Below are 18,307 nucleotides of genomic sequence, written 5' to 3' on the forward strand. Positions count from 1 at the left end.
GATTTATTATAGAAAGGAGCTGAAGCTTCTTTAAACATCTGCAAAGACACACAGATGCTCTTTGATTAATTTTGGATTTTTTCTAAATGCCTTAAACAACAGGTCCGTGGCTTTTATTTTAAATATGTAACATCGAGGTGGGTTTATTCAATGTTCTCTGGTTGATTATGGTAGACTGCAAATACAGCTACAGTTGCTTGGGAGTCACCTCTGGCTTTAGCGACATCTAGTGGATATATTCAAAACTTCAAGTCGTTGTGGCTTATTTTTCTCGTGTTTCTCTCAGCATTGTCTTGAGGGCCGCAAAAAATGATGTGGCGGGCCACATTCGGCCTACAGGCCTTAAGTCTGACACGTGCTTCAACCAGTCCAAATGGTTTAAGGGACAGTGTGTAGATTTGAATAATTGGCAAAATTCATGAACTCTCACACGAATGTTAATTTTTATAAACATTCATGAGTCTTTCACATAACGTTATCCATAGCTAGTAGTCGACGCCATGTTTGTGTGACATCTTGCTGCTAGCTGTGTTTATTTGGCCCTGGTTTTCATTCGCATTGGACAAGACAGCGTCAGATAGTGATCAAATATTACACAATGTACCTTTAAAGGAGCTGAGCTGCTTTTGAATATTTTGACTCATGCTCGCTTCCTCCGGCTTGTTCATCATTGCAGCCTGAAGTTGGCCTCTTTGTACTTTCACCATTTTCATGCTAAACTAACAAAAATAATGCCACTTGAATTAATGCTTAAGATGATATTTATTTCAGTGCAAGGCATGATTGCATGGATGAAGGCCGCTCAATGACGGGAGTTCTCATAGCCTTCAGGCAGAGGGTTGGCGTGAGGATTGTGGAACAGCGAGTGGTTGCCATCACCCCATGGGAATTTCTGTCAGGAGACAGTGGTGAGTGATGTCTGAGTATTCTCATAAATCCTGGCCGAGGCACACAGAGCAGTAATACAAATAATACCGAGGGAGTGTCAAGAGGCTGCTCACCTTGGTGCGGACGCGGAGGTGTTGGTAGGGCACAAATTCCGGCTGCTCGTGCGAGTGTTCCTGCATCTTCATGTATGCGTTGGTCATGCAGACGGCCACACCAGGCAAGGCCATCACAAAGGTCAAGATCTTCCAAGTCCGTGCTGTGGAAATGTTGACGGAATGAATCAAATGTTGTCATGGTGATCCACGACAAATTCCATGCAAGCAACTGCCAAGAAAGAAACAAAACCGTATATGCTGACTGTCAGCGCTAAGACACAATATTGGTGACGGCTGCCAGCTTTAAACTTCATATTCAGATTTTAGTCATCTCTGTTAGCTGAGAGAAATCTTGTCTAAACCCACATAAACCTTATCTTCAGCTATTAACGATTGGCGAATCACACTGCAGATGCACAGCAAACATAATATTATCAGTGTTTCAGAAAGAAAGTAAAGAGTATTCTGTAACAGAATTATTGACAACATTCAATGTTGATTTTTTTGTGTGTGTGTGTGTGTGTTTCAGCAAGAAAAAAACACCTGACACTAAACTACTTGTCTTTTTTGTTCTTCCCATTAAGGCTCCTATTAGGAAATTGTCGCAGTTAAAACTTAAAAGAAAACACGATCTGACAAAGACATGTGTTTTGTAACAAGTTATGGTTTTAGTGCATATTTCTGACAACCAATAATGTGAAAAATAATTTATTTTCCTGTCTTTTTCCTGCCTGCCTGGTGGTGATATGAGGGAGAAGGATTATTCGAGATGAGTCAGTGGACCTGCATCTGGACCTGAAACATGTCAACACCTGCATTGACCGGCCGACAAAGATGGGAAGCTGTCATGCACTTCTCGGACAAGTTTCAACACATTACCAATTGTTTTCTTTTATTGATTTTCACTATGTATTCTGTACTGTTACCCAATGTTAAATCTATTGCACCCTGGACATTCTAGACGGTGGATTACCACCTGTGAGGCCCCTTCCCAGGTTTCTTATTTTCCTCGCGCTGAGGTTTTGAGTTTTTCCTTGCCCGCATGTTGGTTTTAGATCAGAGTATGGTGTAGTTATAGCCTGTGCAGTCCTTTGAGACATTTTGTTATTAAGAGCTATTCAAATAAATGTGACTTGACTTAACTTAATCAAGGGCTTTTAAAATTTGTTCTAACCTCCTCCATCGTGGCTTGCATGCGACGCAGCAGCAAGCACCCGCTGAGCGGCGGACAACGACATCTGTGGACAGACAGAAAGACCAGTTTTCAGGGTGAGACATGACAGTCTCATCTTGCTTACTTCTGTGACATGCAGACTCCTGGAAACACGAGGTCGGTTTTAGTTCTAAACACACGTTTTGTTATTAGTAAAGAAATATCTAGGATAATCCATTCATGGAACTTACTGTTGCTCAGGCAGGCTAATTGTTAACAGTTCTTATTTTACCACACAGAGGCCTGTTGTTGGCTTTACCTTATGTCTCTTTCCTGCTTGTTTTGTCCTTCAGTCTGTCCTGAGTTAAACTGACTGCAGCAGGCTCCTCCCTGCTCTCAATCTGATGCCGTGCCAGGGAAGGTTGAGTTTATATTAAACCAATGTAGGCCCTCTGAATTTTGACCAGTTGCTATGAAGTAGGAGGGGGGGGTCTGCCTTCGCATGATTTTTCAATTTTTAAAAGCTGCTCATATGTAAATGCCTTGTGCGACTCAAAGTCAGATGTGTAGGCGAGGAAGTATGTAGATAACTAAGTTGTAGCAATTGTGTTACTACTGCAGGGGCAATTGCCAGATTCCTGAATATAAGCAACTCGAAAGTCAAGGCTAAAGGAATCATTCATATGTTAAACTATACATATAATTTGCTCTTTCCACATTGTTTTAAAAGAGAGTCACTGCCACATTTCACCGAATGATCACTGTAATGGAGGACAAACCCATACTAGAGCACATGCATGATATTACCTAAAGTATTTGAAAAACAGTTTCACTCTGGACGACAAAATCAGATTTTAAAATGGCACATTATGTCTTCCTAGTGAATTTTCTCTTTACAGAGTGCACCAATAACAGAAAATAGTCATTATTAAAATTAAAATTGTCTTTATTGTCAATGATATCAACTTAATGGACATTGTGAACAACAAATGTACCCCAATTTTAGCTTAAGATGTGATTTTAAGGTTCTGTTGGTAGGATACAAAATCATGCATCGACTTGCGCCTTCATATCTTTCATATTTAATTTCCCCCTATGTTCCGCAACCTCAGTGGAACTGTTTAAATCTAGGAAAAGAGAAACATAAGATCTAAAGCTATGTTAGGGTGAATAGGCAAATACTAACAAGGTAGTGCTTGTAGACTGGTTTAAATTGTAAGTTCTTTAGAAAAATAATGAAATGAGCAGCAAGATATTTTCAAAATAAGAATAGAGAAATATCAAATTATGAATACACATTTTTATACCTAAGAAGCTGTCTCTAAGCCTATTTGTCCTTGTTTTACGGGATCTGTAGCCAGAGCCAGAGCTCAGCTGGTCAAAGAGGTAGTGGCCTGTGTGAGAGGAATCCTTTATTATGTTGTTGGCTTTGCTGAGCTATTGCAAGCCAGCAATGCCCTTCAGACTGTGTATAAACCAGCCAATGATTTTCTGGGCTGTGTTGATAACTCTTTAATCCTCAGTTTTCCTAACTGTCCCTTGTAAAAACACTGTATGAGTGCTTATTTAAAGGTAGAACATGTTTTAATACCATGTCAACGCTTGAATTTGGAATTTTCAATGTCTTCTTTTCTCTACTATGAAATTCCTCAAGTTTTAAATGAGACGTATTCATTGAATTGACTTTTTGAGCTCCTGGCAATTTTTCAAATTCCTCACCAAAAATATTGCCAATGTGGTGTTTTGCGCCAATTACCCACTTAAGGGAATTCTACCAGATATTTGCGCTCCAAACATCAGTAGCCTAGATGGTAAGGCGCCCGCTTTGAGACTGGGAGGTCGGTGGTTCGCGCCCCGGCCGAGTCATTCCTAAGACTTAAAAAGTGGTCGGCGGCGCCCTCTGTTGGCTGCGGCTGCATCGGCTCGCTACAACGGGTCAGGTGCAATCGACATTTCGTTCTGTGTACATTGTTACACAGAATGACAATACAAGGAAATTATTATTATTATTATTATTATTATCTGGTGAAAACTACAACAATTTTGTACAACCAGGTACAGAACGGTGAACTTTCACCGTAAATTCATTTCGTCAGCCATGCTTGCAATAGTGATAGAAACATAGTTTTTATCAGGTGAAGCTCATCTGAAAAACGGAATTGTAAAACTGTACTTAGATTGCAGACATCTGGATTGCAAAAACAATTCAGAAGGTTAAACTTAAAAAAAAAAAAAGTATTGTGAGTATGCGTTACTCTTTATTTTATATCTGTTTAGATTTCTTTGCCCTTTCTACTTCCACATAATTCATGTCAGGAAACCAGAAGAGGTGAAAGACGATGTTCTACATTGGGCTTTGTTCTGGTTTTCTGTTGAATACTTTTACTCAAGAAAATTAACTGCCAAAGTCATTATTTTTCACTAAAATAGATAATAATTTGAAACGTGTATAGCTGAAAGAGATGCTCATCTTTCTTGGTACCCCTTTTTGGTTTGTTCTCTGATGTTGTTTGTGGACCAAGGTTTTGTCATCAAAAAAGATTGCATGACGCAATATTTGCTGATCAGTTTTTAAGAGAGAAATTGTCATGTTGACTGGTTGGATAAGAATGTTATAGTCAATAACTGGAAATAGCCAAAACTTAACAAGAAAGAGACATGAGGGACTGTCATCAGGGGCAATAGCACACACCATTACCCGAAAAAGACTGAAAGCAAAGAGAAAACTCAATAAACATTTACTGACGAGAAAACGAGAAATAATTGCACAAAGCACTGGAGGCGGATGGAGCTAAATGTTTGGAATGCAGGAGAGGAAAAACAACACACAGATGGACACACAAAGTTCACAAGATGGACTCAAAAATGAGAACATGACAGGATAAAATGTAGAACAGCAGACAAAGTTAATGTGTTCAACTTGCTGCTTTGTGAACATGAAGACAGATGGCAGAAGTTTCCTGCTTGCATTTCAGTGTTTAAACTAGGTTTTTCCCCCTCACTTTATTAGCACTATTTTTGCTGCCTGCACCTGCAGACGCTCAGACTGCCCGAGTCAGCCAATAGTGATGTCATGCAAACAGACTTCCGGCCTCGAGAAGCCATTATTCGCAATCTCAACACAAGCCCACCTTTGCCTTCCCAGCAGTCTCTCGCTTGTGTCATTTTTCCAGGTTGTAAATAAAAGTAACACTTTTTTTTTGCTGAATCCTAGTTCCACTTAAAACCACAACGTTTTATTTCACTCGCTAAACTAAAGTCTCAACGAGAGTCCGCAAATACGCTACAATAAGCACGATCCTAATATTGACGTTGCGCAGCAGGTGGTCGCTGCTGACTACACAACCATAAAACTAAGTTCTTGACAGAAGGAAAGAAATAGGTGATTTTCTTTATTTTTTTTTGCAGTGTCAGGCTTAATCCGCTTGCTGCCATGGTGATTGGATACAAAAAAAAGGTTTCTCATTTTTTTGTTGTCTCTACAGACTTGCATCAAACTCACAGTAAGTAACTTTTTAGTAAGTTTTGCAAAACTGCCACAAAACTAATTCCACGTGTCATGTACTTGAACAGAAATTTGTTCTAAAATGTAGTCACCTCTTGATCTGCTAGATTAGACCTTGAGATTCTAATATAGCTTTTTGTTCACACGTTTGTTTATTAGAAAGACTATTGGGGCTTTTGTGATTCAAGTCTACAGTACTTATTAAAATAGTGATGCAATCAACCATATTGCCTCCCCTGTTTCATGTCCTCAGCAGGGAAGCCCAGACCTCCCTTTCCCCTACCACTTACTGCACCAGCCTAGAGACAAAGTCTCTCCAGCGTGTCCTTCCCCACCACAACGGAACACTACAGGGTTCGCGTGATGGCAGATGGTGCACCTATTTGTCTGTCAATCTACCATTCCATCCAAGCCTCACTCGTTGACAAGACGAGATATTTGAACTCCTCCACTTGGGACAGGATCTCATCCCCAATCTGGAAGGACCATTTCCAGCTGAGGACCTTTGTCTTGGACTTGGAGGTGCTGATCTTTACACTATGCTGCGAACTGCTCCAGTGTGGGCTGAAGATCACGGCTTGAGAAAGCCAACAGCACTACCTCATCTGCGAAAAGCAGAGATGCAATTCTGAGGCTTCCAAATCGGACCCCTTCCCACCAAGGCTGCACCTGGAAATTCTGTTCATAAAAGATTTGAACAAAATCAGTGAAAAGGGCAGCCTTGGCAGAGTTCAACTCCCACATCTCCCCACTGAGACGCCTGATGGCGGACCAAAATTCCTCGAAACAGTTCGAAAGTCGCCTACCATGGTCTCGAGAAACTCCTCCCATACCTGATTTTTCGCCTTGGCAACAGCCAAAGGCGCATTCGGCTTGGCCGGCCGATACCTGCCAGCTGCTTCCTGAATCACACAGGCCAGGGGGGCCTGATAAGACTCTTCAGCTTGAACGCATCCCTCACCGCCGGTGACCACCAATGGGTCTGAGGGTTACCACCACTGCAGGCACCGACTATATTACGGCCACAACTCCGATCATCGGCCTCAAACATGGTCCACTAGGACTCAATGTCACCCCCTCTACCGCGGGACATGGGCATAGTTCTGCCGAATGTCTGAATTGAAACTCATCTGACGGGTAATTCTGCTAGACATTCCCAACAGACCAGTTGGGTCTGCCGGGTTGGACCAGCATCCTTCCCCCACCATCGGAGCCAACTCACCACCAGGTGGTGATCAGTTTACAGTTTCGCCCTTCTCTTCACCCAAGTGTCCAAAACATGGGCCCACAGGTCTGATGAAACGACTACAAAGTCGATCATTGAACTGTGACCTAGGGTGTCCTGGTGCCAGGTGCACATATGGACATCCTTATGTTTGAACATGGTGTTCGTTATGGTCAAGCCGTGACGGGCACAGAAATCCAATAACAAAACACGACTTGGGTTTCAATCAAGGTGGCTGTTCCTCCAAATCACGCCTCTCCAGGTCTCATTGTCATCTCCCACGTAAGTGTTGAAGTCCCCCAGCAGTCCGAGGGAGTCCCCAGGGGGCGTGCTCTCAAGTCAACCCTTCAAGGACTTCAAGTAGGGTGGATATTGTGCTCCAAGATTGGTAAGCATGATAATGGGTCAGTGATCTGCGCTACATCTGGCCCCTCACCTAGGACCTGTTTGCCATGGGTGAACCCACCTGGGACTTAAAGCCCCCGGACAACATAGCTCCTAGGATCATTAAGACGCACAAACTCCTCCACAGTAAGGTAGCAAATCACAAAGGAGAGCTTACACAGCAGCTGTGTGGTAAGTGTGTCCGCAGCACAGTTCTGGGGTCATGGGATCAAATCCACCCTTCCTGTGTGGAATTTGTATGTTCTCCCCATGCTTGTGTGGGTTTCCTGCGGGCACTCCAGTTTCGGCCCACATTCCAAAAAAATGCAAGTCAGGTTGATTGGATGGTCCAAATTGTCCTTATTTGTGAATGAGTGGGTGAGCTGTCTCTCTCTGTGTGCCCTGCGACTGGGTGGCAACCTGTTCAAGGTGTCCCCTACCCACTGTCCGAAGATAGTCGGGATGGGCTTTAGCACCCCGCCAATCTTCTGAGGATAAGCAGTTCAGATAATGGATTCTTATAGTAGTGAAATATTTTTATGCCACTCCGACTAATGTAAGTAAACTTTAAGGCTAAAAAGTGTACTAATATTATTTCATGGATGATTTTTCTCTAAGGTCAACTCATTCTGTGGGAGAGAGCACAACGTTTAATACCAACCAAACGTGCACAGACAGACAAATGTTTAGAGAGGAATCGACAGCCGGTGATTCAGATGTGCTTGATGTGTTTGTCTTGTGCTCACTACCTCCTAAGAAGACGATGTGGAGGTCCAAAGTCAGCAGGGGAAAAAAACTTCGAGTGAGTCTTTCAAGGCAGGACTTTAGTATTTGCTGATGTGTTCAAACAAGGTAAATGTTACATAAAGAACAGTAAAAGAAAAATCCCATCATGGGCCTATGCTTCCTGTTCATAGTCTCAACACTATTGCACAGACCTTTTGTTCCTATGGAAATATCTCTGCTATATTTTCTTAAGGATAAGATTTTTTTTGCATTCTCTCTTGTCTTGTACACAGATCTTAGACAATCGCTAAATTCTGGTATAATTACTTAAGTGTGCGATGCTGATTTTTGCTATTTTGGTATTTCTTTCCTCAGCCTCTGCAACTCTATTACATTTTGCTGTGTGTTTACACCCCTCCCCCCAACTCCCTTTATCAACAATTCTATAGAATCTGGTATGACTTTGCTGTTTTATCTTTTGTGAAATTATGCACAAAGCATTTTCTGATAGTCATATTAGTGAGAGAAAAAAGTATTCGTTGTTAATGACATTCTTCAAAAAACAAATTGGATCAAGGAGGGACGCATCTTCTTGATCTGAGTTGTTTCTTTAGAAAAAAATCTTTTTTATTGTTTGATGATTGATTGATTGATTGTTTGATGTTTTATTGTTAAACTGAAAACCAATGTAATACTGTAGTTCATCATAAGAGTTGCCAAGGAGATTACACTCACCAAACCTTAACATGAGCTGTGAGCGCCAGAGCCAAGGGCCCAATGGTACCACATGGTGGGCGGTGTAGAAGCACGGATATAAAAGACTTGAGAGGATGGCACATTCATGCTTTGATTCATCCATCTTTTGGTTGCTCTCCTCCATCATGTGGTGTCCAGCGGCTCTTCTTCACACCTCACTGCTTCTTTGCCTCGCTAGGCAAACTCTTCAAGGCGGTAAGCAATAACATTTCAACTAAACCAAAGACATTTTACCCCAACAATTTAAAAAAAAAATTATACTCTATTGGATGTATTTTTACATATGTGTTCTACGCCACTTAAAGGACCAACATTTCTGGAGCTCCTTTTTGGTTACAGTTCAACAAAATTATTTGGCAATTATCTGTATTATCAGGTTGTATTCAATGATTCTTAAGTGCAAAAAGCTTTTTCAAAATGCCCAATTTCTAAAGGCTTCACAAATACAAGTGACTATAGTGCTAATAATATAAATTGCTAGCAAAATGGTTGCACCGTTCTATTTTATAGGTAAACAGTGGAATGATTTATCTTACAAAGATGGCATGAATCTGTGACTTCAGTGGCCGCATCTCACCCACTTGGTAAAAATCGCCCCAGTGTACTGCACTTTGATGCATTTAATATCGCTTTGATCAAATGATTGAGGTGGCACAGCACGGCTAAAATTTGGCGGGCCCATGTGAGATGAAACTGCAGATCCAAGTGCTCCACACAGAAGACTCTTTTATTTATTGTAGCTATCTTCAGTGGATGCTACTATTGATGGAAAAAATATTCAGGAGGTCAAGTTTGAATTTGTGTGGGACTCAATTGTAATTTTAAATTTTGTTTTTCAGGGATTAAAGCTCAGAGCATGTCTTGGAGGAGAATTATGCCAGCCAGAGGTACAGTAAAAACAATCACTGCTCTTCACATTTAAATCTTTTTTTTTTTTTTTCTATCCATGTTTCTATTTACTTAGGCTTAAAACATGCTCTTTTGCGGCCAACATCTATTAAAGGGGGATGCCTCTAATTCACATGGGGTCGGTTTGAATACAAACAGCAGGCATATGCTGTTAAGGAAAAAATGTACACATCAATCAACCTGTTATGCTCCTGTAATTAATGAATTGCTCTACAAATAAGATAATATTATCACTATTGAAAACACTTGTATCTGCTCACCAGGTGTTGGCCTGGGAACCAAGGGCGGTCAGTGATGTTCTCCTTTTTTTTTTCCAAGTACATTTTCATCTGTACCGTTTCAAAATTGTGAAAAATATAAATCGTCCTTGTCTGTTTTGTCATAGTGAACAGTCCCAATGGAGCACTTGGAAACAGACATGTCAACAAACCATTGAAAGCTGGAAGTACGTTTAGTTTTCATTGTGTTTGATGCTTCGTCTACAAATGTATAAGAAAAAAATCATGCTCATTTTAAATGCTTCTGTCTGTTCAGTTGGCCATTATCCTCTTCCCAATCCTCTCGGTGTTGGTGAGTTGTCGTCATTATATGTAGAAAAAGGAGCAACATGTAAAAGCTTCAAAATGTCATATAATATGAAGGTAGAGATAATAAAGGCGATTCTTATTCAAATGATCTCAAAAGTCTAAAAATAAAACGCTTGCCAGACTAAAGTTGAAAATGAAATGCATGTTGTTTTGTATATTTCTTAGTTTTTATGTATTCCCGTTTTAAAAATAGAAACTTGCCTTCGTAACATGTTTCATAGTTTTTACTTTTATTACGTTAGAATTTTGTTAATTAAAAAACAAAATAAAATAAAAAAATAACCATAACCTTAAAAAAAACATTTGACAGCTGTAAACAATATCTACTCCTGCAAGTCCCTTGCTAATATTTTCAAGACACACATATTAATGCCTTATTTAAAACTATAAATAAATAAAAATTAAAATGGCATTCGGTCATGGGAAAGAAAATCAAGAAGGACGAGCTAAGACTATGCTTCTCAATTATTCTCTGCCCCGCCATCCTCGGAAGTAGAAATCTTCCCGCGCCCCCTGCAGAGATTGATCTTTTTTTTTTGTGATCACATTATACTGGTGGGGACTAAACAACAATTGCTTGATATTGATGGTAACATGTTACCTCTGTCTTTGCAGAATCTATGCCTATTGGCATATATTCGCTGACAGCTCAAGTGTCTTATCAGCGTAAATAGGTTGTAATGTCTTGAAGCGACATTTGGGTTTGTGCTGTCCACTGCCAACATTTTTAACATGGCAAGCACACCAGTCCTTGCTTGTCCCCCTTCGTGGTCGCAGTGAGGTGCTACGTAACTTCCTCGTCTAAGCATTTAAGACTTTTGATTGTCTCTTTACCCTGTCTTGCTTCTGTGTTAAATATAATTTTTATGAAGTCACTTCAGGGTCTGCTCCATTTCGTTGACATTTCATGCTCAATACTTATACTCTGCTATATGAACTGTGTGGAGGCTAAATGTAAACAAAACAATCTGCCAATGAGAACGCCCCTGCGCCTCAGGGTAGTGAAGTTGCAATTGCATTTTATTCTGGTAAAGTTTAAAAAAATGTTTCCACAACCAGTTGTAGCATGTTTTCCTATTTCAAGTTAAATTAAGCCACCACTAAATATCTTTACCAAAATGTGAAGCAACACTGAATGTCTGGTTTAATCTTGTGCGCTTTTCTTTTTCCAAAAATGAAATGATCTGCATTTATATAGCGCTTTTCAAGGCAATGAAGCCCAAAGCGCTTTACAATGTGCTTCACATTTACCCATTTACACACACTCACAGACCAATAGCGGCCGTGCAGCCATGCAAGGCGCCAACCTGCTTATTGGGGGCATTAGGGGTTCAGTGTCTTACCCAAGGACACTTTGAGATGTAACACCTGGGAGCCGGGATTCGAACCTGCGATCTCTTGATCCCAAGACGAGCGCTATACCTCCTGAGCTAATGCCGCCCCATTTATACTTTCTTGTGCTTTCATTTGCTTCGGCCATGCTGGATATTCATGCTTCAATTTATGTTATCCGCTTTATCCCACCCAATGCCACCCTTCAACAATCTACCTCCAAGCACTTTACATTTGGTCTGAAGACACGACAAAATCTGTCAAACTGACAAAATAGGCACAAGCAAGTCTATTGACGAAATTCCTTTTTTTCCTAGGCGGCTACCAACCTAATGGACGGGGTGTTGTTCCTGGAAGATTTCCTGTTTATGGAAACCACTATGGTATGGAAGTATGTTTTCAGTCTATCGCTTAACCATTCTTGCTAACGGTCAGAGAGAACTGTACACATTTGCAGGTGGCAAGCTTGGCAATGGCATGCCCTTGGGGCTGGCACCTGCAAATGGCCTGGGATTGGGCCACGGCGGAAAACGAGGTAACACAAGCAGCTTTCCCATCATCGTCCTTTTGGAATCATGCAAATTGTTTTGATGGTGTGAATAACCTCGCTGTTGATATTTTGTGACTTTACAGTTTATGGCGTCGGCCCTTTCCTGGGTAAGTGCACATTTTGAAACAAGTTCGTCTATGTCATGCGATTTATATCCATACAATCTTTTCAGGATATGCTCCATATGGGTACCATGCACTCCGACCAGGTAATTCACAACGTATTTGAACTCTGGGAAGTTGCATGAAATTTAGTGAGATAATGTGTAGAGCGATGCTTTTTGAAGGTAAGATCTTAAGCCAAATTTTGTTCGGATGAGGCCCAAAATGTCAATTATTACGTTCGGGTCGGGTTGGGCATCTCTTTCAGTGATTTCAAAATAAATAAATATTTGTATATTATGTACAATGCCGTTTGAATAGAGGATGAGCCTCTACTGGGGTTTTTGTCTTTTAATTCAATGAGCAATAGCTCATAAACATCAGAACCCTTTGTTTAATGTTCAACCTAAATTCAACTCACTTCACTGTAATTCACCACATTTCTCTTTTAGAGCTGAAACAATAAAACACATACAAATGATAAGTTAACGCTGATTACTTTCTAAACTTATGACTGACAAAACATTTTGTTTTTTACAAAAAGGGTGCTAGTAAACGAATTATTTGTCAAAGCTACGTTACAAGTTCTGACGTCTTCATTATCAGGTTACCTAATGTAAGTCTACGCGAAACAGGATGTGAGCATAAAATAAAAGCATTAATGTAAGAAACGAAAGTAGTGAATACAATTACAGTTTTTTTTCGGGCTTACGCCTGCTAATCAATCCTTATTACACATGGACACGGGCTGGACCGGGTTGGGCTGGATTTATTCCAATATCAATATATTTGGACTTTCATGCTGGTTTAAGATCAGGTAATTGTGTAATTTTGTAACTGTAATCCTGTGCAGTCCTTTGAGACATTTTTGTGATTAAGGGCTATATAAATAAATTTGACTTGACTTGGACTTTCATTACATTATTTAAGAGGAATCCTCTGCCCAGGGCCTCGTATTAAAGATGTATTCATCTTCATTGTGACAATCTCGCTTTCAATATTAGTGAAAAGCTTTTAGTCAGCAATGCCATATTTTGGTGGGCTACTGTTGTAGTTGCTGTCAAGTTAGTTCTCGAAAAGAGTTTGCATTATGTAGGACATTACTGAGGCATGACGTGACCATATTTTGACAGCATTCAAACTTAAATTAGAGGTATTTCAGAATAGCAAAGTCCAACAAAGGCAATAATACTGTAATTGAACTGAAAATATGTAGGTGCATTTGCAGATCATTTTTAAATTTTCTTTTAGTCTTATGTTGTTATTCTGAGGGTTTATTTTCATAAAATGTATGTTTACAATGTCTTCCATTCCTTATTTAATTAACCTGTTTCTTGATTATTTTTGTTACTATATTTAATGATGATCGGTCAACATCCTAAATTCAGGTTGTTATATTATATCAATTGTTTTATTCTCATCCACAGGTTATATACCTGGTGCTGGGAACTATCTTGGAGGAAACCTAGCCCCGGGGGCTTATGGGCCAGGTAAAGCTGACCCAATAAAAAGAAAAAAGTAACCTTGATCTGCAGCATTAGATTAAAAAATATTTCATGTATACGCTCTGGCCGCAGCTTTAGGGCATGGGGGATACCAGGGAAAGCCTGGGAAAATTGGAGGTAATCAGACTAGCTATTATTGCATCATCCAAAGTTTCTGTTTCTTGTGTAATAAACAAACATATGTTTTATGTTACACATGTTAGCTCCACCTGCTCTTGGTCAGGGAGGATACACAAAAGGTCCTGCAAGTGTATCTAGAGGTTTGAATTTGTCTTGATGCAAATATCCGTGTTGCATTTCCCTTTACAAGGCCAAAGTGTTTAAAGTGCGTTAACTAATAGGTCATGGCAATGGTGCAGGAGGATATGGAGGTGCGTTGGCGGGTAATGGCTTGGGTGAGACACCAACCATTTTGAAACCAAACTAAAGAAAAATGAAATGTAGACTAATGACTATTACTTGCTTCTTCTTTTGACAGGTTATGGAAATGGTTATTCCAATCCATACGGAACCGGTAAATATCTACAAAACAATTTTTCATTATTATGTGTTATTTCTAACACTATTACCGTAATTAAAAGGACAGTGAATATTGTATATCACCTCTTGGTGATTGTGAAAAAAGTTTAATTTAAAAATCAACATCGACTCAAATAATCAGCAAAAATAGACAAACTCTCATATAAACATCAATTTTCAAAAATACTCGTAGATTATTTGCATTTATTTTACACATCATGAGCCTCAACTAGCGAGAGCTGCCATCTTGCTACTACGGGGACCCAAAAACTGTCAGAGACCAGAAACGGAGACAGGACATACTTGCGTTCGTTTTCTCCGCTTTATTCAGAAGGAGGAAAAGGCTTGCACCCACGATCCGGTGATCGTTGGTAACGGGAAGCAGATCGTTTGGAACGCGGAAGTGGCGCTTCCGTGGCGAGCGAAGGCAGTGTTGAGAGCGGGGGAAGAACAGGTCGATGGCCGGGACCAGTGTTCCCTCTAAACTGCGCGCGTGCGCAATTGCACACTGCTCGCACATTCTCAGCGCACAAGAAAATCTAGCCAGCGCACAAAAATGAGGGCTCAAAATTACTAATTAAGAAGCGACTCAAGTCAAAGTTACAGTGCATGAAGGTAAAAATACACTGGTTCCCCTGACGTTGTGTCCTAAATGCGGTATTTTGAAGTCGAGTCGAAGGAGAACGAAGTTGAGTAAAGTTAGTAGAGTTTGTCGGGGAACCGGCTTCTTCGGCTCGGCTCACTAAAAGGAACCGACTATTTCGGGTCCTAAACGGCTCTTTGGGTTGTTTTTGCTTCTTTAATCCCAACATGACCAAATATTATGTAAAATTATGCACAAAATGACTTAAAGGATGGGGGGAATAAAACAAAAAAAGAAAAAAATACCAAAATGAAAAAGTAGTGAAAGGCTGAGGAAAAAAGAAACAAATGGAAGAGAAAAAAGAAGAAAAATTTAGAAAAATCCAGAAAAAAAGAAAAGAAAGAAATGTTAGAAAAAAGTAAATAGAGAACAAAAAGAAAAAAAGTAACAGCTCGGAAAAAATAAACACAATGAGGTTTTTTTAGAGGAATTAAAAAAAAAAAGTAGAAAAAAAAAACAGAAAAAAGAGAAAAAGTTTGTGTTGCATTCAAATAATTTCCAATTATATCAAGTGAATCTTGTTGCCAACATTGTACTTCCACTAAAAAATGTGATTAAGTACAGTTCTGTATCTTACAACCGACTAAATAAGCCCCCCAAAATGTTAATATTATGCGACAAAATATATCAGGAAATAAAAAGAAATGGATATCTTGTGAAAGAATTGTAAGAACAAACGACGTAGGCCGTACAACCTTTGCAATAGTACATGAGTCAATTCATTCAAAAGAGAAAAATAATTTTGCATTGCCGGAAACTCAGCAAAATGTAACTTGATGTCAAGTTTTGGACAAGTTTGATAATTAATTTTCTTGCCACACTTGGGATTATGGTTGCTCACTGTTGTTTCAAGCGCTGCTCACCGACTTTGTGTGAACGCTCAGACCCGTGGAAAATTAGAGGGAACATTAGCCGGGACGGAGGAGCAGAAACGTAATCGAGTTCAGAAAAGGCGTCGGAGCCGGGAGTCAAACAGGAATCAGGACATGATAGAGTCAGGGTCTAAAGGGCTTGCCTCGCGTGGGCTGAGATTCGCAGATGGACTGACAATGGGTGACCGGAACATGGGGGTTTAAAAAGAGATGAGCAGCCAATCAGCGTCCGAGGCAGTTGGCGCCAAAGGAGCAGACTCGGGTGCTCCGCATCAGTAATCATGATAAAAACATTGCAAAAGGCTGGGTAAAACATTTTTAAAAATGGTTCGGTTTGGTCACTTTGATCTCTAGACATGAAAAATTGTTGAACCAGTTCAAGTTTTTCCCTTCCTGATTGTTGCAGGGCTAGGTACTGGGAACTATGCTGGGAAGCCTCATGTACCATATGGTAAGAAATTGTCAACCTTTCTGGTGGCTAAGGCGCTAGACCAGTAGACACAAGATATTCACCATTTATGTTTTAGCAGGAGGAATTGGTCCTGGACTAGACCCAGCTGCTGGAAAATATGGTTAGATCTCTCAATTTGTTAAGAAATTTTATGTATTAGAGAAAATAGAACTCCAATACTTTGTTTTCATACTGTAGGAGGAGGAGCACAGCCCGTAGCAGCAGCTCAGGTCCCCTATGGCGAAGGACCAGTTGCTCCCAGCAGGCATGAAGGTTAGGGTTTGGATTTTTTTCATTCTAATTTGTTGCTTTCTTACAACTACTTTATTACCACAGATATACTGTCTCTCCCCCTTTAGGTGATGGCGGGTACCCGTACGCCACTCAGCCCATCGGTCTCAGCGGCGATGGCAGCAAAAGCGCCAGTAGACACAGTGAGAACGAGTGATGGTGTTGGGGGGAAATATACGCATTTTCTGGGACCGGGCTCACTTTCACTAAGATTGCCATGTTCAACTGCTACCAAATGATAGTTCCTCAACTTATTTTTACACTACTCATTTTCAAACATTTGACATCTGGTACTACTTTAAAGGACTTCCATAAATATGACAAAAATGTATGTGGAATGTATGTTAAGCCTGTATGTGATAATAAATGTGTTTACTGTTGGAATTAAAACATATTTCACATAAGAGTCAAATTGAAACTTTATTTAAAATAATGCTTCAAAATGGTTTGTACAATTATAACTGACCTGTGTTGTGCTGGATGTAAAGCACATTTAAATAGGTCAAATGTTTTGGAACCTTTTTTGACACATTATTATTATTATTATGCTTATTATTTCAGGTTGGGTGGCTCCTCTCCTTGTATGCTCTGGAACTTGTCTATTAATGAAATATATTACAATATAATGTTCATTGCTGAAGTAGGACTCCACAAAACTACCTGATTTTGCTGAGGCTCCAAATATGATCGAGTTTATTCTGATGCAAATAGGTCACAAACACCTGGGAAATGTTGTTCGTGACAGAGTTGCAAATTTTACCTCTTATTATGGAGACGATTTTAAGACATTTTTAGTAGAAAGAGAGTTATATGTTGTGTACTTTCAGGTTCTACGTATGGGGTTCCACAAACAGGTGACATTTTCTCATTGTTCACTCATTCAGTTGGTCAGTTGTTTTAAATGTGTTTTAGTTACTCAAATGAATAATTAAAAGTTTGTCAAATGTTTTCATTGCTAACATTGAGTTTATTATTTTATGTTTTTACCAAGGCTATCTTCCACAACAGTTAGGTCCAAGTCAAGAAGCGATGGGTAAGTGAGACAGGTGATAAACATGCTTCATAAGAGACTTTTCTGTATTTTCACCAAATGGCACAATTAACTCCTTGTCTAAAGGAGCACCCCTCACTCCAAATGAATGCTTGGTTTTCTAGTATTTAAGAAAAAGACTTTGTGTTTTTATTAAATTTGGATGAATTATTCGTTTGTACATTCATCTGACTCAAAGTAAATGAACTGTAATTGAATCCCATTGAGAAATTGGAAAACTTAAAGTAATAAATTGTGAAGATTAACCATTAGCAAACAATATATATATTTGAGAAATTCACATTTTTACACATAATTTGTATCTCATAAACCACCAGTGTTGAAACACTTGCAAGTAAATAAAGGAAAATATGTTCACTTCGCTGCTGGTGTCATACCTGTCAACCTGTACGGTTTTGCCGCACAAAGTACGTTTTTTATGCATTTTAAGACGAGTACGACGTACAAGGGAATCTGTACGGAAAAACGCAAATTTGTCAATCGCATGCGTCTGCCGCCTGGGGATTTCCCATCATGCATCATTCCGAAAAAAGAAAAAAAATGGTGTACGATTATTTTGTATTTTGTACGGGAAAATACGACAGTTTGTACGGGCATGGAGCCGTGGAGGTTGACAGGTATGTGGTGTAAACCCAAACTTCTTTAGTAAAGGGTTTCTCATAAATTTACAGGGTTTTTTGTTCATAAACACATTTCTTACCTTTTCAAATGTGAATGGGCTTTTCCACAGACGCAAAAGCAGCAAAGTACGGTGTCGGTACTGG

General features: G+C 39.8%; 2 protein-coding genes across 5 annotated transcripts; one reads left to right on the forward strand and one right to left on the reverse strand.

Moving 5' to 3' along the window:
* Window positions 1-664: 664 nt before the first annotated feature.
* cox6a2 (cytochrome c oxidase subunit 6A2) lies at window positions 665-14,668 on the reverse strand. Of its 4 annotated transcripts, none has more exons than XM_088339610.1 (4): window positions 14,539-14,668; window positions 2,158-2,221; window positions 1,002-1,144; window positions 665-892 (listed from the first exon to the last, which is right to left on the reverse strand). In XM_088339610.1, the coding sequence occupies exons 2-4, from the start codon at window positions 2,219-2,221 to the stop codon at window positions 803-805; spliced, it is 297 nt and encodes a 98-aa protein (XP_088195736.1). In that variant the 5' UTR covers window positions 14,539-14,668; the 3' UTR covers window positions 665-802. The 4 variants fall into 4 exon arrangements, with proteins under 4 accessions (XP_088195736.1, XP_088195709.1, XP_088195728.1 ...); XM_088339583.1 differs by lacking the exon at window positions 14,539-14,668 and adding an exon at window positions 2,388-2,450 and having other exon boundaries at window positions 2,158-2,300; XM_088339602.1 differs by lacking the exon at window positions 14,539-14,668 and adding an exon at window positions 2,388-2,456 and having other exon boundaries at window positions 666-892.
* On the forward strand, window positions 6,618-16,649 carry LOC148374686 (uncharacterized). The gene is made up of 22 exons (XM_088335702.1): window positions 6,618-6,693; window positions 6,792-6,932; window positions 7,129-7,226; window positions 7,307-7,442; window positions 8,871-8,927; window positions 9,572-9,619; window positions 9,905-9,928; window positions 10,027-10,086; window positions 10,176-10,211; window positions 11,878-11,943; window positions 12,018-12,095; window positions 12,194-12,217; window positions 12,283-12,318; window positions 13,639-13,701; window positions 13,789-13,833; window positions 13,920-13,976; window positions 14,058-14,111; window positions 14,195-14,230; window positions 16,157-16,201; window positions 16,278-16,322; window positions 16,400-16,474; window positions 16,561-16,649. The coding sequence occupies exons 1-22, from the start codon at window positions 6,618-6,620 to the stop codon at window positions 16,647-16,649; spliced, it is 1,389 nt and encodes a 462-aa protein (XP_088191828.1).
* The last annotated feature ends 1,658 nt before the right edge of the window (window positions 16,650-18,307 follow it).

Source organism: Urocampus carinirostris, chromosome 1 (assembly GCF_059441175.1).
Source record: "Urocampus carinirostris isolate Australia breed hairy pipefish chromosome 1, RoL_Ucar_1.0, whole genome shotgun sequence".
Classification (NCBI taxonomy): domain Eukaryota; kingdom Metazoa; phylum Chordata; class Actinopteri; order Syngnathiformes; family Syngnathidae; genus Urocampus; species Urocampus carinirostris.